This window comes from Ctenopharyngodon idella, chromosome 13 (assembly GCF_019924925.1).
Source record: "Ctenopharyngodon idella isolate HZGC_01 chromosome 13, HZGC01, whole genome shotgun sequence".
Lineage (NCBI taxonomy): Eukaryota > Metazoa > Chordata > Actinopteri > Cypriniformes > Xenocyprididae > Ctenopharyngodon > Ctenopharyngodon idella.
In genome coordinates, this window is record NC_067232.1 from 34252253 (window position 1) to 34279187 (window position 26935).

At 37.1% G+C, this 26935-nt stretch overlaps 2 protein-coding genes across 4 annotated transcripts in view; one reads left to right on the forward strand and one right to left on the reverse strand.

The window, feature by feature from the left end:
* Window positions 1-18948, forward strand: part of dlk2 (delta-like 2 homolog (Drosophila)) — a 29119-nt gene extending 10171 nt beyond the window's left edge. For all 3 annotated transcript variants that reach the window (XM_051915995.1, XM_051915994.1, XM_051915996.1), the window contains 5 exons: window positions 127-209; window positions 11183-11279; window positions 11448-11578; window positions 11654-11798; window positions 17131-18948. In XM_051915995.1, the coding sequence (XP_051771955.1) occupies window positions 140-209; window positions 11183-11279; window positions 11448-11578; window positions 11654-11798; window positions 17131-17905 (1218 nt within the window). In that variant the 5' untranslated portion in view covers window positions 127-139 and the 3' untranslated portion in view covers window positions 17906-18948. The remainder of the gene's footprint in view (window positions 1-126; window positions 210-11182; window positions 11280-11447; window positions 11579-11653; window positions 11799-17130) is intronic.
* Window positions 18949-20389: 1441 nt separating this feature from the next.
* Window positions 20390-26326, reverse strand: dnph1 (2'-deoxynucleoside 5'-phosphate N-hydrolase 1). Its single transcript, XM_051916005.1, has 4 exons — window positions 26065-26326; window positions 25837-25908; window positions 24008-24118; window positions 20390-21846 (listed from the first exon to the last, which is right to left on the reverse strand). The coding sequence occupies exons 1-4, from the start codon at window positions 26198-26200 to the stop codon at window positions 21728-21730; spliced, it is 438 nt and encodes a 145-aa protein (XP_051771965.1). The 5' UTR covers window positions 26201-26326; the 3' UTR covers window positions 20390-21727.
* Between the last annotated feature and the right edge of the window lie 609 nt (window positions 26327-26935).

Genomic DNA, 26935 nt, shown 5'->3' on the forward strand with positions numbered 1-26935 from the left:
TCATCTCTTTCTTTTTGTATTTAGTAGGTATATATTCATAATATACTGTATGTACAGCAAAGTTAGTCATTAAATGAATGCATGCTAATTTCATGAATGTTAATGTGTTGATTCTCATTGTTTCAGATTGCCCTGCACCATGAAACTCACTGTAGTTCTTCTGCTCTCTGTCTGCTGTGTGCTATTTAAACACAACTGTGAAGCCCAAGGTAAATATATTTATTCCACCACCAAAATGCATTACATACAATGTCATTTTACTGTATGTTATGTTTGTTAACAACTATTTTGCTGTCATTGAACTGTATCATGTATGCTCACTAGATATTTATATCGGCAATGGCCACAATGTAGCACAATCTGCTTGTTTGCCAATTTTATTTATAAAGTGTGTTTCACAATACACAATGTTTAAAATTAGCTTTACAGCAAATCCTAATGTTAATGTTTATAATATCTTAATATATATTTTTGCTTACAGTCGCATTTAGCAGACTAGAGCTGTGCGATATACTTTACATTTTGCAATGAAAAAAAAAAAAAAATCAAGCAGTTGTTATTTGCTCTATAGTAGCTTATATTTTGCTTTATGCGAGTGTACGGTTTGTATGAGTATAAATTTGTATAGTTGTACTTATATATACAACTTTATGTATATAGCCAGGAGATAATATAGTTTAAGTTGTGCGACAATAAAAAACAATCAAGCAGTTGAGATTTGTTATATTTACAATATTTTGTAGTGCAATTATACATGCACTATATATAATATATAATACTTTAAAATATCCATTTAGTATGTACAACAATGAAACTAGTTATATGACACTGGCAAAATATGACAAGTTAAGACCAAAGCACACATCCAACACAAGCAATTACAAAAGATAATGTCAGAGCAAGTTAATTATGCATTTTTCCAAATGCAAATAAAGAATTGGCCATATAGGCTGTTCATTTCCTCAGTCAGTTCCTGCCAACTGTGCTGCAACAGGATCCTGGCGAGTAGATTACATAAAATCAGTGTCAGAGGCCTTTGATGGTTCCTCTGTGGCCGATCCGTCTCTTGAGTATTCAGCTGTGAAATTCCTGTCTGGTTAGAGAATGTGACAAATCTGTGTCTCAGTTGTTGGGCGCAAGAGTTTGTGTCACACGCGTGTCGGGGTCAAAGGGCAATGCCCAGAGTCCTTCCACTATGAGTCTTAAGAGAGCCAGAGTCAGTTGTACCCATTGGCCTGCAGTTGAAGATGGGGGGAGAACCTGATCTGTGCATGTCTGCAAAGACAAATTACAGAGCAGGCCAGTGGGGCCAATGGGACCCCGGAGCCTCTGACTGTCAGGGGCTTCCAGAGAGGCTCAAACCTGGAAACAAGCCACTGCAATGCAAAACTGATACAGACAGACGGAAAAGCACTTGAATGTGTGCCAGTGACTATTGCCATGACATGAAATAAGAAATGGGAAATCATATCAGTTCCTGGAGCCTGCTCAACAATATCAGTGCCTGCTGAACATTTTATAGCAGCTTTGATGTTTTATATTACGGTTCAGTGGTTTTAAAGGGATAGTTCACCCAAACACTAATTTGAAGAATGTTGGTAATCAAACAGTTGGCAGTAGACATTGACTTCCATAGTAGGAAAAAAAAAATACTGGAAGTCAAAGGCTACTGTCAACTGTTTGATTAACACTTAACAACTAATAATGAACTGCACTTATACAGCTTTTATTAATCTTTGTTAATTTCAACATCTACTAATACATTATTAAAATCTTGTTAACATTATTTAATGCACTGTGAACTAACATGATCAAACAATGAACAACTGTATTTTCATTAACTAACATTAACGAAGATTAGTAATGGTTGCTCATGATTAGTTCATGTTAGTTAATACATTAACTAATGTTTAACTAATGAACCTTATTATAAAAGTGTTACCAATAGTTCTAAAACAGTAAACCAAAAATAATAATTCTGTCATCCTTTACTCACCCTCATGTCATTTCCAAACCTGTATGACTTTCTTTTGTGACAACACTGGAACACTAGACTTCCAAAAAAACAAAAATGGAGACATTTTTCAAAATATCTTCTTTTTGCTTCACAAAAGAGAAAAAGTCATACAGATTTGGAATGATTTAAAAAAAAAGTAAGAAAACGATGACAGCAAAATCTAACAATTTTCTATTCTAAACTATTCCTTTTAAGTGCATAGCGCTAGCAGAGAATTCACTGAGAATGACTTGAGCCCAGCATTTATTATTTCTTTAAAATCAGATACATTAAAACCAGACACAAACATGGTTACTGGACATTACATCTCACAACAAAAATGTGCCTGTGGCAACATTTCTGCAAAATTATAATATGTTGCTTCTTGCTCATTTCGTGGCGCTCAGGTTAATGCTTTGAAATTTGAAAATAACCCACCACCTACACTAAACCCTACCATAAACCTAACTGTTAACACAAGCAAATGTGAGATATCAATGAATTTTCTGAAGCAACCATGACATTGTTTCTTGCTTCTTTGAGCACCTGTACCAGCTGAGCTACCAAGCAACTTTACTACATCAGAAAAGCCAAACATTTGGAGCTGATTATGTGATGCAAAACTTGCAATATGCATGAAAATAAGCCTTTTTAATCAATAATCTGCCCTTGTAATCATAACTTGTGTGAAGACAAATAAAAGTTGTATCATGTTTTACTGCCAGTAGTGTTAGTGACAGTTTTTTCTTTTTTGCAGTTTTTTTTTCTTCTTCTTTTTAGTTGAATTGCAGTGAATTGTATGTATAGGCACATCTTTCCAATGAGCCTGACACCAACCGACGCTGGTGCTCCAGAGCCTCACTGGATCATAATCCGTCCTCGCTTGTCTGTCCTGGCAAAATGTTTTTCTAGCAGTGCAAACGGCTGAGTGGATACTGAGGCTGAATGATCCTTGGGTTCACATGGATCTAGTTACCTATTTCTCAGCTCCTTCAGACACTGTCCAGGCCAGCTTTCTATTTCACTCCACCTGCTCCCCAATAAGATCTTAGACACTCATGCGTATGCTTGGGGAGTGTATGTGGCCCATCTGGGGTTTAAAACCAAAGGGAAACCCATACCTGCATGTTTCACTGGCACCAAGGCGCTGAGCATAGCCACAGGGGTTCTGGAGAGGAATATAGGGTTTCATGGTAGGAATAAATTTAGATCACTCTGGTTTTCACATGCAGTGAGCCCACTCACTGTGGTGTCTGTTTGAGGACCCCCATGAGATGAGCCACAGAGACCGGAGGATGGAGACAGTCATAACACCTGTCGCACTCCGATCATAAAGCACTCAACCCCAGGAAGCACAGCCATTGTTAACAACTGAAATGATCACTATGGCCCATTGGCAGATTATACATCCTTCTTTAGTATAAATCAATCCACAGTGAATCAGAACAAGACAGATCAAATCAGCAGGTGTCTGATGAAACCTGTCAAGAACATGTCCAGGTCATGTTTCATGCCAATATTTAGATAGATTACAATTGTTTTTGCACTGTGACATTGTTTCCATGACAGTTAAGCAGTTTTTCTTTTTGAACTTTTTTACTGTATACTTTAGTATTCTTATACTCTGTTGATTTGGGGGTAAATTTTACCTCTGTTTTTTTCTAACCATTACAGAATAAGCAAAACAAAGGAACTGTATAATTCAGCTGGTCTTAATTACTCTAATAATATAAAAAGGTATTATGCATTAATTTCTTATGCAAAATGCAAATCTTGACCTAATGTCAGTGGTGAAAACCCAAAAGATCCACACATCTAAAAAGTAAGTAAGCAGGACTTTATTGATTCATTTTTTCCTACTATTTTTTGGTTTTGGTAGTGCACTTATATCTGATATGTGTGTCTCTGTTTTTTCTTTTTCTTTATCTCTTTTTTGTACAGTTGTTAAAATTCACTAAATCAATTAGCTAAAACTAATCAGATTTTCCGATAAGAGAGGATATTTTAAGAGATGTTTGTTTATTGCCTCAGTTTTCTTAGCGGTACAGCTGCACATATAATGCATGTCACAATTATTTTTTTTAAATCATAGAAAAATGAAATTGAACTGAATCGTGAGCAAATTTATTGATCTATTGAAATTTATCAGATTTATTGATGTATCATACCGTTTCAAAACCATTGTGATCGCAAATGATTACACACGCTACAGACCTAGAGGTTTTTCTAGAATAGGCTCCAGGGGCCTCATTTATAAAATGTTGCGCAAAACCATCCTAAATTTGATCTTACGATCATTTCTCAGATGTGCGTACGTGTGATTCGTTGAATGAACGTACACACAGAAAACGAGCGTACGCGTCTCTTTCAGATGTGAAATCTGTAAATCGCAAATAATCTTTACTTGCGCGCAGCTGAATGCTTTCAGTTCTCCGCGTTTTAAACGACACCTAATTAATGTCATTTACATATAAAAGATCAACAGTCATCGTCCAAATCCTTGGCGAGCAGCAAGAATAGCTTAGAATTCCAAAAACCTGCAGAAATCTGACAAGGAAAAGTGTGTACGTCTGCTCAGACCATGATGTGACGCTAAGCACTTTTCCACGTCAAAGACCGTTTTTATAAATATGAGCGTTGGCATGGATTTAAGCGTATGCGCACTCTTAAGATCAAATCTGTGCACGCTTTATAAATGAGGCCCTTAGAGTTTGTACAAGAGAAGGTTATCTGCACCACATCTGTCTGTCAGCACTCTGAGATCATCTGACATCTGTTTGCTGTCACACCCGCACTCATTCTCTCTTTAAAACTCTTTAGTGTTTACTATGTATTTTTTTTATTATTATTTTTTTTTTAATGCAAACAGACAATTACAATATTTACAGATGAGAAATTAAATGCAAAATACAAATACAAAGACCAACAAAACATACATAACAGCCAGTAAGATTTGTGTGTGTGTGTGTGTGTAACTGTAAGTGTAACTGGGTGTGGGAGTGGAAATATATGAATAAAGGAGCATGTAGGGAAGTACAACAGACATAACCAGAGTTTTTCAAAATAAATAAATAAATAAATAATATATCAATGAAATAAAGAAAAAAAAAAAAAAAAAAATTTTAATGACAATAATAATGATGATGATAATAATAGTATCACACAAAAAACTGGAGAATGGGGGATGAGGAGGGTGACAGTAGCAATAGTAATAGCTACATTAATAATAATAATAAGAATAATAATAATCATAAATTCAATTAATAAGAAATGACAAATAGTAATAATAGTATTAGCATTAATAGTAATGATAAACATATTAACAAATATAATAATTTATAAATATAAATTTCATCCGGAATGAGGGGGAGGATAAAGGATCAGGAAGAGGACAAATAAAAATAATAGTAGTAGTAATAGCAATTATAATAATGATAAAAATAACAACAATAATAATAATAATAATAATAATAATGGTAATATTGATACAGCCATTAATAATAATGATAATAGTAGTAGTTGCAATAGCAATGATAATAATAATAATAATAGTAATAATATTAATAATGGTGTTTACTATGTATGATGTATTCAGTATTCACTGTGTCCATCCTGGATTCAAACAACTACCAGTCCTTGTCATCCTTTGCATGTTTTGAAAGTACTACCCAGCTAACAAATATATGTTCTATAAACATTGTGGGACCAGTGATTTGCAATGTTTCTAAAACATTAAAATGTCCATTTTTATTGTCATAATTGGAATATTATTTAAAAAGGTTATGATAATGTTTGTACAACATTCTCCTAACATTACTTGCACTCTCAATATTTTTTTGAATGTTTATTTGTAATATTCCAAGAAGGTTAATGTTAAAATAACATCATAAAGATGTTCCAAGAACGTTGTTCTAAGAACATTTCTCTCAACATCATGCAAACGCATCAGTTATTAATAATGTTCTATAAATGTTATTTAAAGAGTGTTTTATCTTAAACATTACATAACATTAGTGAAAGTTGCGGGAATGTTCCCTGTTAACTGGGTAGTAAATGCAGAGAGCAAATGCACAACATACAGGAAGGAAAGAAAATACGAAATATGCTTTAAGTGTGAATATTGAATTATGCACAGCAAATGTAGCGTATGTTGCATATCTCCCATTTCTAAGATTACCGTCCTCACTTGGTCCTTTGCTCACTAGTGACAGAAATCGTCTTAGGGTTACATATGTAACCTAGTTCCCTGAGAAGGGAACGAGACGGCACATCAGTTACTGACGCTATGGGAACACGTCCATGCGGAATCCAGTGTCTGAGGCAAGTGTAACTTCACGCCAATATCATTGGCCGACACAATGCGATGACGTCATGCTGAGCGCCCGAGCATATAAATATGCAAACATGTCATCAGATTCAATTTGTCTGAAGGAAGACACGCAGGCATGCCTGAAGCATGGCAACATGATGCAATGTCTCGTTCCCTTCTCAGGGAACCGGGTTATATACTTTAAGCTTAAGACATTCCCTTTCGAGGGAACTGTGTGCCACATCAGTTGCTGACACTATAGGGACGTTAATACCCACTATACCACGCTGACCAATGTCTGGTTGTGTGCTGAAAAAGTTCTTACACAAGCACAATCCTGTCATTTTCCTGGCCATTGAAGGGCTCAACGGGCCCAGACCCGGAGCAACCTTATGCATCAGCAACCAAGCGGGCATATCCCGTGACATCATGTTGCTGCTTGCAACTAGCTCAGTGCTATAGGTGTTAAATTAAACCCCAAGCTCCATGCTCACCCATTTCTGAAACTGGGACTCCTACAGTAGACCACCCTGTGCCCAGTTACCAGACAGCCTGAAGCCCCTAAGAACAGAGATAACGGTGGAAACTAAGTCCATGGCACCACATCCACCAGCCTATTTTATTTATTTCTCCAGGCAAGATGAAATATGGAGTTGCTGGCAGCAACTATACATATGATTTCCAGACCTAGGCACAAGCCTAGGAGAGCAGCGTACCAAAGGGAGCATGCAGAAGGAGAATTCCCAACTTCCAGACTAATAATCTGGGGAGGCAACAGAGAATGGGTCTCCGTTCTTACTGCGGTCCAATCATTTCAACTGTAAAGCCTTGCTCCAACCTTCGAGTAGTCTGTAAGGATAAGGGCCAATCTGTACACAAGGAGCATAATCTGCTTCACTACCCAGATTGACAACTGGGGAGGATGACAAGCGAGAGAGGGGTTTTATTTTAGTCCCACTCAATCTTAACCATCAAGCTTCAATTTATGCCAGTCCCTGCCAGGGAGCTCCACCCTACTTCAACTCCAATTTGATGAACTGGGGAGGGCGACAGATTATCTGTAAAGCTCAACCTAAGATGGATGTCTCTATCCTTGGTTAATGACCCCACCAAAGAGGATGGGGAAGGTGCGATAAGAAACTGAGCCACCAGGGATCTACACCCTACTTCAACACCCAGTTATGAATTGGGGAGGGTGACAGATTCCATCTGTCAAACTCAGTCCAGGTAGGATTAGGCCCTGGGTAGAATGGGAAGAAATTGGGTCACCAGGGAGCACAATCATATCTCGACTCCTAGAATAAATCTAGACAGGGCAATAACAATTTTTCTTTTTATTTATTTATTTATTTTTTACATCTGCCTAGGTCAACTTCACAGCCAACTTCAGGAGTGCAGCCTTGCTTAAAACCCTCAGTCACAAAACTGGGGAAGACGACAAATGGAAATAGTTTTCAATTCACCCTAGTTCCATCTGTCAGCTCTACCATTTCCCATTCAACCAAAAGAAAATAATCATTCTGTCCTGCCAGGTTCTACTTTACAGATCTAAAAAGGAGCATAGCCTTACTTCAACATACACCAGCCTATTTTATTAATTTTTCCAGGCAAGCTGAAATATGGAGTTGCTGGCAGCAACTCTACATATGAATTCCAGAGCTAAGCACAAGCCTTGGAGGGCAGCGTACCGAAGGGAGCATGCAGAGGGAGAATTCCAAATTTCAGACTAATGATCTGGGGAGTCAACAGAGAATGGGTCTCCATTCTTACCACGATACAATCATTCCAACTGTCAAGCCCTGCTCCAACCTTCGAGTAGTCTGTAAGGATGGGGCCAATCTGTACACAAGGAGCATAATCCTGCTTCACTACCCAGATTGACAACTGGGGAGGATGACAAGCAAGAGTGTTTTTTTTTTTTTTAGTCCCACTTGATCTTAACCATTATGCTTCAATTTATGCCAGTCCCTGCCAGGGAGCTCCACCCTACTTCAACTCCAAGTTGATGAACTGGGGAGGGCGACAGATTATCTGTCAAGTGCAACCTAAGGTGGATATCTCTATCCTTGGTTAATGACCCCACCAAAAAGGATGGGGAAGGTGAGAAACTGGGCCACCAGGGAGCTACACCCTACTTTCAACACCCAGTTATGAACTTGGGAAGGTGACAGATTCCATCTGTCAAGCTCAACCCACGGAGGATTAGGTCCTGGATGGAATTGGAAGAAATTGGGTCACCAGGGAGCACAATTATATCTCGACTCCTAGAATAAATCTAGACAGGGCAACAACTTTATATATATATATAATCTGCCTAGCTCAACCTCGCAGCCAACTTCGGGAGTGCAGCCTTGCTTAAAACCCTCAGTCACAAAACTAGGGAAGGCGACAAACGGAAATAGTTTTCAATTCACTCTAGTTCCATCTGTCAGCTCTACCATTTCCTATTCAACCAAAGGAGATAATCATTCTGTCCTGCCAGGGTCTACCTTACAGATCTAAAAAGGAGCATAGCCTTACTTCAACATCCATTCTGAAGAAGGCGACAGATTAGGGAGTTGGTCGCTTCACGACTCAACCACCTCAACCTTCATCCGTACAGCTTTTTTTTTTTTTTTTTTTTTTAAGTAATATGTTGTTCTACCCATTAGGAAGGGAGCATAAGCCCTAACATCTATCTGACAATATCAACTGACAGCTCCACTCTCTGTCATAGAGCACAGCCCTGCCTACATCTTTTACAATAGAATGGGTGAGGGCGATAGACTCCTCAGGCCTAATAAAGCAATCTATTTCTTTTTACTCTGCTTTGATACCCGATGAAGGGCTAACAGCGTGGAAAAGTGGGCCAAACCACAGTCTGGACCACATCAACATGCCTTGTCCATCTCAAGTCCTAATGACTGGAGAGGAAAGGCCTTGAGTGTCAAGCTAAACCTGACAAATATTCATGAGGAGTATATCCCTTCTTAGAATGGATCGACTGAACTGGCCGCCTGTTTAATGGCGCGGAAGACCAGATCTGTGTCCCTCATTCTGGGCCAGGTCTTTAAGTAGGCCTGCAGCACCACCATGGTTTGCAGGGCACCACCAGATTGACCTGCTGCAGCATATGACCAGCCTAGATGTTGTCTGGCACAGTTTGGATGGCAAAACGGGAGCTTTCAATGATGAAGATGTGATTAGCTCTCATAGCTCATCATAAGTGAGGCTTTTATATGAGGGTAGTGTGTCAGACTTGGCTGTTATTTCTGACACTGATTCAGTTTCTAGTTCCACGGAACCAGAAGCAAGCAACCTGCTCTCTTCCAACCTGGAAGAAGCCGCTACGTGGGCTTCCAGGCCAGCGAGAGCTGCGGAGCTAGTTGGAGAAGTGAGGGAGAGCATTTCAAGCTCCTCAGCTAGCTCCATCTGAGATTACCTTTTTCTAAAATTTGTTCGTTTTTGACGACTGAATTTGATTTATACGAAATAACCCCCTTGTAAAATAGTTACGTTTTTCCGTGGGATCAGGTTTGGCAAAATCACGCAAATCTTTCCACACTGATCACATACTCTGGTAAAATGGAAATTTAGATATGAGAAATTTATCAAAAACACTATTTTTCAGTAATATATATGTATGTTAACTTGTAATTAATGTACAGTCCAAAAAAAATTCAAAGCATGGTTAATATCACAAATTTGATTAAATTTTATTATTAACCTAGAAATAGGTCACTAGGTTTAAACAATAATAATAAACTCTCATTATTTTTAACGTGCTCTCAGTTTTTTGGACCCCGCTGTGTGTGCTGTGTATGTAAATTTCCAGCAAGCAAGAGGGACAACATTTCTATTCACTTCATATTGAGCTGTAGAACAGGAATTATTAAGAGAACACATTCTTTTGGTTTTAAATGTTAAACTAATCCTTCAGCTGTCTATGTTTAAGAGATTACGCTTCATATTGTTGTTTGGGCTGCTCTGTTATCAGTTTGTACTTTTCAGCTGTTGCACTGATAGCACAGGAAAGCCCAGCATGCATTGTTCAAAGCTCTGCGTTTCCAGGAATATAGGTCTTGGCCAGATTACATGGAAAATGCTTCCCATTCCAGTGACAGTGAATGAATATGAGCTTACACATATATTGTGTCTCACATACCAGCTCTTATCCGAAATAGTCACACGATTAAGTGAGCATGTCAGATGGGGGGAAATGAAGTTCTCATAAGTGTACACGTGATTTGCATATTTATAATTGTTCAAAACTTCCTGGCTGTAGGGAATAACTTAGCATGTTTAGTGAAAAGGCACTATCCCTCGCTTCACAGGACATGTGATGTCAGAGGTGGTTTGAAGGCATGTAGGGGTTGGGCTCTGGGCGATGGTGAATTCTTGTGATGTTCGGGCAAAGCTCATACGGGCGGAGACATGAGCACATTCCTCTCCTCCCACCGCACACGCTCCCCTCGTGCCCATCACCACAGACACACGCGCTTGCTGGCCGTCCCCCAACACACACACACACCCTGCACTAACATCCATTCCACCGTAGTGCAAAACCCTATACTGGATAAGCACAGCCAAGAATGCTAAATCACTCAGTCGAGATGGTGATGATGGAGTTTAGGGGTGAAACATTTCCTGTACCATATCAAAAATCTTTTCATATAAAATGAAATCAATTTACACTTATCATACAGTATTTTAATTAGCTGCCAAGGAAACATTTCTAATTGTCGTTCAAGTTTTTTTAATCTAATATTTATATTTTATTTCAGCTTAATTTCAGTAAACAAAATGCATTTTTAATAGTTTTAGCTAACAATAAAAAAACTGCTGCATAGTAAAAACAATAAAATATATGTAACAAACATGTATGCTTCTCTTCACAGTTTCATTTTCCTCAGTAGAAACATCTCCAACGCCCTCAGCCAGTAACTGCACGTGTGAACTTGGCCATGGAAAATGTGCTGAAAACGGTGACTGCAGGTGAGCCGATTCATGAGGGTGAAATGTATGTGACTTTTAGTTGTCATGTCGGTAAAGTATATTTGACCTGTGCAAGTTTGTTCCTGCTCACAACAGAAGAAGACTGTAAACAGATTAACGGTACAATGAACATGGTATGTAAGGTTAACTCTTGGCTCCGTGCGGCAGGTGTGATCCAGGGTGGGGTGGGCCGCGATGTGAAGACTGTGTGCGGATGCCCGGATGTGTCCATGGCACCTGCCATCAGCCCTGGCAGTGCACCTGCATGGACGGGTGGGCAGGGCGATTCTGCGACAAAGGTGATTAATTATTCACGACTGTGAGTGGTAAATGCTTTAATAGACTGACATGACAGCGCCGTCTTGTTTCTGCAGATATTTACGTGTGCTCTACAGAGCAGCCGTGTCAGAACGGGGCTACTTGCGTCTTGAATGACTCGGGGGATTATAGCTGCTTATGTCCTGAAGGCTTTCATGGGCGGGACTGTGAACTAAAAACCGGGCCTTGCCAAAAGACCAAGTGAGTGTTTTTTTTTTTTTAAATATAAATGCATGCTCATGTTTTCAGATTCTCACCTGTTTGACATCACAAAGTTATGGAAGCTTGTTTCCACCACTGAATGAAAATAAAAAAGATATTTGCAACTTTTTATCTGACTTTTTTCTTGCAATTGCGAGTGTACAACTCGCAATTTGGACTTTTTTCTCAGAATTGCGTGATATAAACTCAAAATTGCTAGTTATAAAGTCCGAATTGTGAAATATAAACTGGCAATTCTGAGAAAAAAAGTCAGCCTTTCTTCCCCTCAGAATTGTACTTTATAACTCGCAATTGACCATATGAATGGAACGTCTTTAAGAACTTCTGCAATAATATAAGCTAGCTGGAAAACTTCCGGCGAAATGTCACTTGTTGGTGTGTCGGTATCTTCAATGTCCTGAGGTAGCTTTAACAGCATCAGTAGTGTAATACTTAGTTTATCGAGTCACTTAAATAGGCCTAGCATTAATTTAGTTATTCAAACGTAAGATGACATAAAAAAATGACGCATCTCAGTGTTCTTCCTTGGCAAAATTCAATTCGACCATCAGTTTTCACACTTTCATGTGGAAAAAAAGCATCAACACACTGTAAATTAAAGATTTATTATGCACTTTAGTTAGATTCATTGAATAAAATGTGAGTTTTCACAAGTGTACCAGAATCATTGAGCTTGCTCTGCACTGACCCCTTATTTACATTGCACGCGTCTGCGGTGCATTATGGCTCCAGCGAGGTTTTGTTCCGTCCTGTACGCGGTGTCAGCTCACACCAGGAGCATTTCAGAAGCGAAGAGGCTGGATTCTCTAGACCACAAAATTTGCCTGTCCGACATCGTTTTCCTTTATTTTTTTTTTGTTTTTAATGGCTAAACGGTTATATTTGGTCCGGTTTAATTGTGTTTAATGCTGTACCCTACTTTGTTTTGCTGTAGCCTAAAGACAAAGCTAATACACTTAAAAGTCCAGTTATGGATGACAAGGATAAAACATAGAAGTTTTTCAACTTCGAATTTCTTGTCGTCAATTTCTGGCCTCCTAGTGATGTGAAATATGAGCGGGAGTCTACACAGAGTGATTATTTTGACTTTATTTTGTATTTGAGCTGCGCAGTCTGTCAAAAATAGACTTGCCGCCGATCTTTAGTAAAGAGGTGAGCCGCTTCTGAAACGTGCTGCGGTGCAGCTGGTGTAAACACAAGCATTGACTAGAGTGGCAGCGATCAACTCTGGTGGCAACTTGCGTCAGAGCCATAACGTGCCTTAGGCCTGGTCCCAAATGGCACCCTAAACCCTCACGGTCTTCCTCAGAGTCTGCACTTTCGTGACGTAATGCCGCTTTGACTGCCGGGTAAAGTCCTCTGCGTAGCTCGCAGACTTACGGTCTCAGCTGAAGTGCGCATCGAAGGCGCATAGCAGCCGCAAAGAGGGCGCTCATGAGCACCCTTCTAAAACCTAAAATGATGAATGGGGCAGCCTACAGTCTCGTGGATTTAACGGACACATGCACGCGGCAGCCATTTTGAGTCCACAAGGCCGAAAGTGCATAAAAGTGTGCTATTTGTGATTCAGCCTTTGACGTGTGCAGTGTAAATCCGGCTTTACAGGAAATGGCTAATATACGCGCAAATAAATGCTCCTCTGCCGCCATCTGCTGGTTGTAGTGGTAATGAATGTCTTTAAAAGTGTTTTATATCAAATATTGGGTTTCCTACATCTTGAAATGTTCGGTTTTACAAATGGAGACAATCTCAGAAGGAGATCACATGAACAAATGTTTTTGGTCATCGCATTAAAAATAAGATTTGAACTGCTGGAAAAAATGTTGCTTGTGCGTGTCTAATTACAGACACCGCATTTTTTATTTAAACGTTCCCATTAGTTTTGTTTTAATTGTAATCAATAAAACTGGTTTAATGGCAAATTAGGCACATGTGACAACTGCATTAAAATATAAATACAACATTAAAAAGCGAGTACAGAATGACAGCTAACAGCTCACCAGAAATGCCCAAGCTGGCTTAACGAAAACCAGGAAGTAACCGTGTATATGGTCAGTTGCCAGTTTATATCCCGCAATTCTGACTTTATAACTCACGATTTTGACTTTATAACTCACAATTGTGACTTTTTTTCTCGCAATTGCAAGTTTATCTCAGAATTGCATGATGTAAACTCGCAATTGCGAGAAAAAAGTCGCAATTATCTTTTAAATTGTTTTATTCTATGGCGGAAACAAGCTTCCATATAAAGTTGCAGAAGTAGTTTTTAGTAGGACTTTCTGTTACAATGAACTCCTTTATTTGAGATCAGTGAATAGTGGATTGCTCATGATATAACCCCTTTGAATAAACATTTCGTTAAGCTGTGATCCTTAATCTATTAGCACACAAGCCCAGACGCACTGGCACAGGCAGCACAACAGCCTGGTCAATTTGCAGCCTCCAGAGTGCAATCATGTAATTCAATGGGCTCATTACTGGCCCTGTAAGAGACTGCTAACACTGACACGCTGCAGCTCGGCCCCTACTGTTCTTCCCATGACAAACAAAACAAACTGACTGAGTGGTTTCCAGGGAAACGATGCTGCAGGACTGGACCAGTTGCTGTTCTAGAGACACCAAATTACTATTTAAAAAGAAATGTTTGATGGTTTAGATTGTGCACATGAATGATGTAGAGGGGACATGTGCAATGTTTTTGATGTTACCTTCTCCTGTCAAAGTTTAATATGCAGAGATAACTATAAGTAATGCATGCATTAGCCAATTCCCTCAAAAGTATAAATCCTGTGACTCTTAAGCAGTCTTAAGCAATCAAAAAAAGAATCAGACTACATTGGTCATGCATGTTTTTTATTCACTAAAAAGAACTGGCTCATCATTTATATTTACATTATTTGACAAAAGTAACTTACATTGAATTCAAAGTGCCCATTTGATCAATTCATGCATTGCCTGGGAATCGAACCCATAACCGTAAGGTTCATACGCTCAGGAATCAGACTGGTCATGCAGTATGTTTTGGATCCACTAAAAATATACCTGGCTCATAAAAGTCATTTATTTGGGAATCTGACTACACTGATTATGCTGAATTTTTTTCATTCAATAAAAATGTATGTCATAAAAATATATCTCATAAATGTCATTCTCTCAGGAAGTGGACTTCACTGGTTGCTGTTATGTTCTTGTAGCAGTGTTGTATCCATTGTATTTTGCAATGTGGAAGTAAGCTATTTTCTGTGAATGTGCAAGACTTCCGATTCATTAGCCGCTGTAGAGAAATACAGTTGCAAGAAAAAGTATGTGAACCACTTGCAGAATCTGTGAAAATGTAAATAATTTTAACAAAATAAGAGAGATCATACAAAATGCATGTTATTTTTTATTTAATACTGTCCTGAGTAAGATAATTTACATAAAAGATGTTTACATATAACAAACAAGACAAAAAAGTAGCTGAATTTATTAAAATGACCCAGTTCAAAAGTATGTGAATCCTTGATTCTTAATACTGTGTGTGGTTACCTGGATGATCTACGACTGTTTTTTTTTTGTTTTGTGATGGTTGTTCATGAGTCTCTTGTTTGTCCTGAACAGTTAAACTGAGCTCTGTTCTTCAGAAAAATCCTCCAGGTCCTGCAGATTCTTCAGTTTTCCAGCATTTTTTGCATATTTGAACCCTTTACAGCAGTGACTGTATGATTTTGAGATCTGTCTTTTCACACTGAGGACAACTGAGGGACTCAAACACAACTATTAAAAAAGGTTCAAACATTCACTGATGCTCCAGAAGGAAACATGATGCATTAAGAGTCAGGGGGTGAAAACTTTTGGAATTTGAAGATCAAGGTAAATTGTACTTAATTTGTCTTCTGGGAAACATGTAAGTATCTTCTGTTGCTTCCGAAGGGCAGTACTAAATGAAGAAAATTGATATTTAAACAAAATAAAAAAAATTTGGACGACATCATCCTGTTCAAAAGTTTCACCCCTGACTCTTAATGCATCGTGTTTCCTTCTGAAGCATCAGTGAATGTTTGAACCTTTTTTAATAGTTGTGTTTGAGTCCCTCAGTTGTCCTCAGTGTGAAAAGACGGATCTCAAAATCATACAGTCACTGCTGGAAAGGGTTCAAATATGCAAAAGATGGTGGAAAACTGAAGAATCTGCAGGACCTGGAGATTTTTTCTGAAGAAAAGAGCTCAGTTTAACTGTTCAGAACAAACAAGGGACTCATGAACAACCATCACAAAACAAAAAAAAAAAAACAGTCATGGATCATCCAGGTAAGCACACACAGTATTAAGAATCAGTGGTTCACAAACTTTTGAATTTAGTAATTTTAATAAATTCAGCTATTTTTTTGTCTTATGGATTATATATAAACATCTTTTATGTAAAATAACTCAGGACAGTACTAAATGAAAAATAACATGCATTTTGTATGATCTCTTTTATTTTGTTAAAATTTTTCACATTTTCACAAATTCTGCAAGTGGTTCACATACTTTTTCTTGCAACTGTACCTAGAAGAATAACAAAGTGCAGTACACGGTAAAACTATTTGCGCTACAAACCAATGTGTTTATTATGGAAGCTTGTTTCTGCCACGGAATAAAACAATTTAAAATATAATTGCAACTTTTTATCTAGCAATTCTGACTTTTTTCTCACAATTACAACTTTTCTCACAATCGCAAGTTTATATCTCACAATTCTGACTTCTTTCTCACAATTCTGACTTTTTTCTCTCAATTACGAGTTTATATCTTACAATTCTGACTTCTTTCTTGCAAGAATTGCAAGATATAAACTCGCAATTCTGACTTTTTTTCTTGCAATTCCGACTTTTTTGCATTTCTAACTTTTTTTTCTCAATTGCGAGTTCATCAGAATTATGAGATATAACCTTGCATTTGTGAGAAAAAAAAAGTCAGAATTGTGAAATAAAAAGTCACAATTACCTTTTTTATTTTTTATTCAGTGGCAGAAACAAGTTTCCATAGTTTATTAATTACGATAATACATTAAAATAATATGGTAAGAAATACCAGTTTGTAAAAATAAAGCAGCGTAAAGGGCTGTTTCTACAGCTGAAAATAATGGCCGCTCCGCTAATACGGTTTTGGTATTTTTACTTTTTTAAATGAAACTAGTTGTGAATGTAAATCGGTTCTCAGTTCTCAGAAAACAGCTGGTAACAATATGAATTCAGAAATCCCACACTTCACCTTTAAAACATTGTGACAGTAGCACAGAAGTCACAAGCATAAATGACAGATATTTTCAATTATGTTTCTTACTTCAGGTCCCCCTGCAAGAATGGCGGTCTGTGTGAGGATCTGGGTGGTTACGCTCCAGAATTGTCTTGTCGATGCCTGGCTGGCTTCACGGGGCCCCACTGCGAGACCAACATGGATGACTGCCTGATGCGCCCCTGTGCCAATGGCGCCACCTGTTTGGATGGCGTGAACCGTTTTTCCTGCCTGTGCCCTGTGGGTTTCACCGGCCGTTTCTGCACCATCAACCTGGACGACTGCGCCAGCCAGCCCTGCCTCAATGGAGGACGCTGCATAGATCGAGTCTCAACCTTCCAGTGCGTCTGCCCTCCAGGTTACACCGGAAGAACTTGTGAGATTCCCGTCTGGGAGTCGGGATCTCAAGCGGTGTCTCCGTTCAGGGGCGAAGAAGACAGAGTTACACAGAGCAAGTCTGCTCCGGGCAATCACTCCCATTGGACCACTCCTAATGGGGATGAGAGACGTTCATTCAAAATATCAGTGGTGACTCAGCATGGGGCGGAAGGGCTGTCAGAGTTGCAGCTCATCATCCTGCTGGTGTTGGGGGGCATGACTTTGGCCGTGGTGGCAGTAACAGCTGGTCTGGTGCTGCGTGGACATTGCCAGGACCGATCGGCTCGCTGCCAGTGTAGACCAGCCCCCACTCACCATCGCCCATTCCACCGATGTCGGACGCAGCGGCAGCACTCTGTGCCTGCGCAACAGGAATGCAAGATCAGTTTCCTCCAGTCTCCGGCTCCAGCCGAGCTTGAGAAGAAGAGGCTGAACACCGACATCATTTAGCCGCAGAGATCGTGCAGCTGCTCTTGTTGAAGTAAAAGGCCACTTCTGACCACTCAAAGCTACTGATGAATCTGAGAGTCGGCCACTGAATGCAGGTGGTCATTATCCAGAGCGATTACACAGAAATAAAGAACCAATTAGTAGTTTTATTTTAATTATCAATGCCACAAGTGGGGCATGTACTGCTGAGGGAACATTAGGTCAGTTAGAGTCAACATGAAATCAGTAATGCTCGTACATGGTCTTGGAACATTATTCCGAAGATAAGAAATGTTTGTCTATGTAATATTTTGTCAAAAATGTAACAACTTGTTCTGCCTCTAAAAAACGTTTTGGCTGATCTCACAAAGCACTATTTTTGATGGAACCGAGAGGTGACTTAGTGCCTTTCTTAGTCTATTTCTTCCCCCAAAATTATCTTTTCTCTGAAAACTTTTTTTTTTCTATTTTTTTTTTTTGCACAGAAATAATTGGTAACATTTTACAGTAAGGTTAGTTAACATGAAAAGTCTTTTATTTAATTAAAACAAGCATTTATTATTAAAAAAGCATTTATTAATCTTAACATACATTCCAACATTTACTAATACATTATTAAAATCTTAAGTTGTATGTTAATATTATTTGGGGTAATACTTTATTTTAAGGTGACGTAGTTACACGTTACTACATGTCGTTACTATAGTAAAAACAGTAAATTATGCATAATTACAAGTAACTAACACCAAATAAAGCCCAAGCCCTAATCCTTAAAGTAAGTACATGTAGTTTGTATTAACTAACATTAACAAAGATTAATAAATACTGTAACAAATGTATTGCTCATTGTTAGTTAAAGGGTTAGTTCACCCAAAAATGAAAATTCTGTCATTAATTACTCACCCTCATGTCATTCCACACCTGTAAGACCTTCGTTCATCTTCGGAACACAAATTAAGATATTTTTGATCAAATCCGATGGCTCAGTGAGGCCTGCATCACCAGCAATAACACTCCCTTTTTCAATGCCCAGAAAGCTACTAAAAACATATTTAAAACAGTTAATGTGACTACAGTGGTTCAACCTTAATGTTAGGAGGCGACGAGAATACTTTTTGTGCGCCAAAAATAACAAAATAGCGACTTTATTCAGCAATATCTAGTGATGGGCGATTTCAAAACACTGCTTCATGGAGCTTCGAAGCTTTACGAATCTTTTGTTTTGAATCAGTGGTTCGGAGCGTGAATCAAACTGCCAGAGTCACGTGAACTATTGAAATTTTGAAACACTTATGACGTAACGAAGCCTCATTTACTGAAATCATGTGATTTTGGTGCTCTGAACCACTGATTCAAAACAAATGATTCGTAAAGCTTCGAAGCTTCATGAAGCAGTGTTTTGAAATCGCCCATCACTAGATATTGTTGAATAAAGTCGCTATTTTGTTATTTTTGGCGCACAAAAAGTATTCTCGTAGCTTTATAACATTAAGGTTGAACCACTGTAGTCACATGAACTGTTTTAAATATGTCTTTAGTAGCTTTCTGGGCATCTGAAAGTGTTAATTATCTTGCTGGCAATGCAGGCCTCACAGCCATCGGATTTTATGAAAAATATCTTAATTTGTGTTCTGAAGATGAACGAAGGTCTTACGGGTTTGGAACGACAAGACGGTGAGTAATTAATGACAGAATTTTCATTTTTAGGTGAACTAACCCTTTAATACTTTAACAAATGAGACCTTATTCTAAAGTTTTACCTATTATTTAATGGGTCTGAACTAACAATGAACAGTTGTATTTTTTCAACTAACATTAGCAAAGATTAATACATATTGCAACAAATGTATTGCTCATTGGTTATGTTAATTACTGCATTAACTAATGGGACCTTATTGTAAAGTGTTAGCAAAAAAAATTAAACAGAATTTGTTTCGGGGCTTTGGTAATTTTCAGAGGCCATTTTCATGATCCAATCAGTTAAAAATTGATCAGATTGAATCACACATTGCCCTTTTCTCGTTTAATATACTGTATCACCTGGAAATATGTCACATTATGAAGGTAAGGTGGACGCAGAAGCTGTTTCATGTTGACTTTAAGGTACACACATCCTGGGAACTATTTGTTGATATGAGGTCTGTACTCGAAGAGTGTACGGTAGCACTAATGGGCTGCATGTAAAATAAAGGGAAGCACTGAGCTACTCAAATATATCATCCATCATGTGTTAAATTAGTGCTGTATGTGTACAATCTAGCCACATTACTAGACAGACGTATGTGTACCCTTTTTTGCCAAGTGTTCAAATCGTAAAATATGAGTGAGTATATGCTAAATTTTATTTTTTTGAGAATATGGTTTGTTTTATGAACATACTTTTTTTAAATGAAAATGTTCCGTTCCCTTTAACATTATTCTGATGTTATTTTAAGCGGTTTAGATAGTAATATCAGTTTTATGGGAATGATTTTTGTGATATAAAATGATACATAAACAACAGTATTCTTAAGAGCAAATATTATTTATTTATGTAATTTATTGGTGAAATGTATATTTGTTTTTTTATTGTAATGTGCATTTTTATACAGAACTGTGTGTATTAAAGTTTTTAACTGTGTAATAGTTGAACCCATTGTCTAAATCATTCAGACTCAAGTTCATCAACTACAAAAATGTCTTTAAATACCAGGAGCGATGAATAAATTATCTATGCAATTATCTTATTTATATCTATGCTAAAAATTGCTATTATTTTAATAATAGTCATTATAGTTAATAATTAGGTTATAATTAGAAACAAGTTGTATTAGCAACAAAGTTTGAAAATTCAACTTCCAACAGATATTCATTACTTTTTAATTCATTTTACAAAAAAAGGAGCTTGCTCTCAACCACTTGAATATGGACATAACTTTTACTGTATCTTCTGAACACACTGCAAAAATGTCATGTTCTTCCTCTGTATTTTTGTCTGTTTTCCAGCGCAATTGTCTAAAAAGATTGTTAAATCAAAATGCATTATACTGGAGATACAGAATGACAAAATATTATGTATTGTTCTCTGTGAAATTGATCAAAACTAGTTTTACTTAAACAAATATCTGCCAACTTAATTCAAAGGGAAACTCTTAGACAGATATTTATTCTTGTTTTAAGCATAAACTCACTTCATTTTGTTTTTCAAGACTTTATTTTACATTTGCATACTAAGTAAATGTATCAAAGATGTTTCTATATTTGTACTGAAAAACAGGACAAAAATATTGAGGAAGATATACACTTTTTTTTGCAATGCATGCAACATTTAATGCCAGAACTTTAAGACTTTCTGCTTTGATTCAAGACCTTTTTAAGGCCTTCATTTGTGTAAGGGCGACTTAAGACTTTTTAAGGGTTAGGCCTGAAAAATGATTAATTTATTCATCTTCTTTTCTAATGTCCTAAAAAAGACAACAAGTGACCCCTGGTGGACAATTCAAAACATCTGCAAAACTGGTAAATGCATTACAGGATATGACCAAAAGTAAGTGGAAATCACCTTCTAATTAATCTGTCTGGTTATCTCAGTTATTTCGGAGGACAAACCTTAATGTTGCACCAAACAATGATACCCTAGAGCTGTGTTTCTCAACCCTGTTTCTGGAGACCCCCAAGTGTTTGATATTTATGTACTGCCATTTATTTATATGACCCCAAGTAACAGATTTATTCATATGTACTTAATACACTGCTTAATTTACATTTTTACTGCAAATGTGAAGTAAAATGCTTATGGCCACCAAAGGAAGATTGTCCTACTGAATTTCTAAAATGAGAGGAGCAGCATATAGTTGTCACTCATCACTTCTTGGTGATACTATCAAAATATTTCTCCAAGAAACTCTCGACTTCATCCTCTGTGTAGTCCTGTACATGGAAAAGGGAGTTTGTTGATGCTCCTCTGATCATGGCAGACAGCACTGGAGGGTGAGAGATGAAGAGAGGTAAACCCCATAAAATATGTCAAAACCAGGGTCGCAAAAAAAAAAAAAAAAAACCCAACAGAAATAAATAAGAAATAACACACACACACACACACACACACACACACACACATACAGTAAACATGAGCAATATCACACGAGTAGCCGTGCAATATTGCTGTATTGTGTTTATACAATAGTTCGACGGCACGAGTGTGTAAATAAATAAGAAATAACAATGTCTTTAAAACCCTCTTTTGTGCAGAACTACTTCCACCACAGATTCAAATCTCAAGTTGACAGTTTGACCAAGGCTTCGTTACTAATTCTAAAACGTCACTTTAGAACTAGTAACAAATTAATGTTGAGTCCCTCCATCGAAACTCATTGTATTTTGTACAGTATTATAAAGAGAGAGAGAGAGAGAGAGATCACATGAGCGAGCATTACCTGTGTCCGATATAACATTCATTCTTCAGGTCAATGTCCATAATATTATATCCATTATAAAAATCTGTTTGAATGTCTGCTGAGGAAAGCGATCTTTGTATTTTTCCTTTTTACAGTTAAGGCATTTTCCATAACATACAGCGCTAAAACAACGCCCTTTGTTTACAAAAGTAGTAATAGTAGTAAAAGTAAATTAAAGGTGCAATATGTAATATTTTCTGTCCGCTAGAGGTCTCTAGAGGCCTAATCAAAATAAAAGCGTAGCTTGATGACGCAAGACGCAACACACGCCTCACGAGCAGCGGAACTTTTATTATGCCACAGTCGCCGGCGCCGCTTCCACTTTTCCGGTCATGAGTATGAGGTAACGCAGCTCTGTTTATCATATTAGACACACTTGAGAGTGTTGAAAATGATGTTATAACGTTACTCTGTGCGTTCGCTCGGTGGCTGCTGTGAGACATTTGTTGCACACTGCAGTAAGATAGATCGATGTTAGAATATCATATTTAATGCTGGATGGCTTGTGTTGATAAATGGCATGAAATTCATTTTAAAACGTATTGTATGATGGAGAAAATGCTGTATTACTGTTACTAAAAATAAAGCTGCATCTGATTATGCTATGTTAGCTACTTGACAAAATAGTGTTTTTCTCTGAGGCATGGTAAAGCATGGTACTCACAAAAAAGAAAAGAAAATTAGATTTAAACAATAAGACTAAACGTGTTGAGCTATATAACAATAATTAGTTTTCTGTCTACAAATATATCAAAACAGTTGTTCCCTTGTCTATTAGAACATGTAAACATTAAAGCGTCTTTGGTGTTTCCATGGTTTCTACAAAATAAAACCGGAAACTGAGGGTAACGCAATTGACAGGCGACTCCTCACACGTCCTGGAGTCTTTATATAAAATAGCAATTTTCTCACGATTTACAAATACTTGTAAACATTTGGGATATTGTAAGTACTCAAGTGAACAAAATATCTAACACTGGCCTAGTGGTTTTTGGATATTTTACTGCAAAATTCTTACATATTGCACCTTTAACAACAACAGCCATTATAAATGACAATAGGAAATAAACACAATTGTACAATTCAGTCAAACGTACAAAAGCAGTGCTCTACAGGATGTAAGGTAAATAATATTAAATTATTAAATTTAACATAGCCCAATTCGATTTGCTCAGGAACAAGTAATAGATTAATAAGACCAAAGATTGTCCGTTTTATGGACCCGAAATGAATTATATCTCATGTTTAACCACTACAAGAGCCAGCGGCAAATCCCTGAAGCACTGGCCGAGATGAAGCTGTTCTCTGTGGGTACACGAGCACTGAACGGCTGCTGACAGCCTTTCAGAGCTTGCATCTCCGAAAACGTCTAAACAAATTGTAAAATAGGCGCTACAATTAAATATAACTCACATATTTCAAGTCTAAACAACTACATTCTCGGCTAAAACTCTTAAAACTAGTTTGTGGTACAACAAGTGTAGTATTTGTAAAAAATACGATGGATTTGTTCGGCTGCCATGACGGTCACTTCAAGCGGAGTGATAAAGGTAGGAGTGCTGTTATCACTAGAATATCGCACAGCTCTCAGCCAATCAGATTTGAGAACCACAAAGCACTATAAATATACATATGTAATAATGATGTAATCTATTTCCTGATGAGAGCTGGGAGAATGTCTTAATACCTTTTCCAGAAGAAGGTCTGAAGAGACAGAGAATCCTCTTGTTCATTGCCACAGCTCGGCCAAGTTCATAACCAACTCCTAATGACGGCTGTGTCACCTCAGCTACTATCACTGATACACAGACAGAAAACTGTAATGTAATGAGAGTCCTGAATAACTGACACTGAGATACTGATGCAGCATCACAGAATCAACACAGAGAACATGGTTAATGACAGTTCTTCGAAGAGTTTAGCATGGTAGAGGATATGACAATGTTAAAGCATTTGGTCTTGGAATAGATCTGCTATGCTGCTGCTGCTGATATCGAGTGGTGCAGGTATGACGTCATTTTTTTTTGTCAACCATTTGACGTCATTGACGTAGAACGCACTGTGCACCTAAACAAAATGGCGTTTTGTCCAAATATGTCATGGATTTTTTAAATAACGTAAATCTTTCATGGGTTTTCTACTACATATTTAAATAAGAGACATCATTTACATTATATTAAGCCATACAAGTCTTTATACTAGGGGTTCCCTTTAAGTAAACGTAAGAATAACTTTTATACTGTTGGTAATATTTGCATTCTAGGTTTTACTTGATTATCCATACTTTTTTTTAGAAAAGTCATTTTAAAATGTGAGTATCAAATATGATCCATCAGGTTTTTGAGGAACGTTTATTTGTTCATCTCTCAATCATCATTGTATTACATTACATTACATTTTTAAAACTACAGAGCTTTGATCATAAAACTAAGCATTCAAATATCATCTTACTTCGACATTATTAAGAGATGTAGAGTGACAACTGATATTTATATGCATTTTATGTAAGGATTTGCTATATTGTTATAAAGATCTCATTGATAAGATTCGGCCATATAAATATCAGCAACTGCACCAAATTGCATATTTTTGCTCAGTTTGGGCCTCTGAATAAATTTGAGGTGTTTTTTCCTTGCGTATGACCTCCATATTCTCCTATAATTTACTTTATGAGCCATAAAAACCTGATGTAAATATGAAACCCTACAAAAAACATATATGCAAGCTTTTTTAAATGTAAATATTTTGTCTAAAGGTTCAATAAACTTTTTCAAATTTTTCTGACTATTATTCCATATATCAGGCTTTACAGGGTTTATCATTATTAATGCTTAAAATTAATCAAATATTTAGTTTAATGTGCTACAATGGCCCCATAAAGTACTTGGACACTTAAATCACAATCAAAAATGAATATATTGCTGCATCAGATAACAAAATATCAAAGCTTTCAGTTGGTGTTTTGGTGATTTTTAGTGGATGATTAAAGGGATGGTTCACCCAAAAATTTAAATTCTGTCATCATTTACTCACCCTCAGGTTGTTCCAAACCTGTACAAATTTCTTTCTTCTGCTGAACACAAAGGAAGATATTTTGAAGAATGTGGGAAACTGAACAGTTTTGGGGCACCATTGACTTTCATAGTATTTTTTTTTCTACTATGGAAGTCAATGGTGACCCAAAGCAGCATAGTTACAAATTTTCTTCAAAATATCTTCATTTGTGTTCAACAGAACAAAGAAATTTATACAGGTTTGGAACAACTTAAGGGGGAGTAAATAATGACAGAATTTTCATTTTTGGTTGAACTATCCCTGTTAGTTTCTTCAAAGATCACCTAGCAGAGTAACGACATGTGTAGAGAATCACATTCATTTCATTTTATCATTTGAAAATTCGTATTGTGAAATGTATAAACAAATGGCAATTGGTTAGATTTTTTCGGGCCACTGTTGACTACACGTTTGAAATACAATGATTAATGTCAAAATTAGGAACATGTCACTATCTCTCACCATCAGACATCACCAGCCACTCCAGATCTCGATCATGAATCGCTTTATCTCCATCCAAAACTGCATCTTCACCTGGATCATGGACACATGTTCAGTGCTGACCTGCAATCATCTATGACTGTGATTATGTGCAGTTGTTCACACATATAGGAGGATTATCCTAATACAAAATGAAATGGATATATAGATAAAGTCCTATAAGAGAGAAGGAGAGTAAAAGTGAATCACCCTTTTCAGACAGACTGTCATAGCTGACATGCTCTGTTAAAACCTTGCCATACTGCTGTAATTTCTTCACTATTCTCTGGTAAATATTCACGTCCTGTCTCCCTCCTCGGATGCTTCCACAAAAGTATATGTTCATACTTTTCAAATATCCTCGTCCGTCGACAATAATAGAAGTGTGATTTTCTCGATACCAGCTCGCAGCTCTTTACAGCTTTCACGGGAAGTTCAGGTCGTTAATTTCCCGCTCGAACACACACGGAGAGGCGCCGCCCTGTGGCGACATTCACACATGCAGCCTGCGCGACGCTTCACGAGACATTATTTACCAAAATGTTTTCATTTGTTTTTTTGGAATATATGAATGTATTTATTTACTTGTTTATTTATTAAACAAAAAGAAACATACACACCAATATATATAGGTTACACAATTATAATAATTAATAAAGAAATAAATAATAAACAAATAAATACATTCTTAATCTTTAGGATTTATCATTTGTAATTTTCCATATTTGCAGTAATATACGCCTATATAAAAAAAACTAACAAAATAAGGTTTTTAAAAAATCAAAATGAATTTAGATGTATTTATTTATTTAATCGAGATAGCATATTAAACAAACAGCATTAGATGGCAACAATATACAAAAAAGAGAAAAGAACATTAAAAGCAACTTAAGACAATAATTCTTCGTACAACTGAGTCTGACAGTGTTTTTGTACTTAAAAGATTTAATATATTTTACAAACTTACATATTTTTTTATTATTATTATTATTTCAGAATATAAGTACATACGGGAACAGAGAAAACATTCATATCTCGAATATTAAACAATAACAACAATATTAGAACAAAGTATAATAAA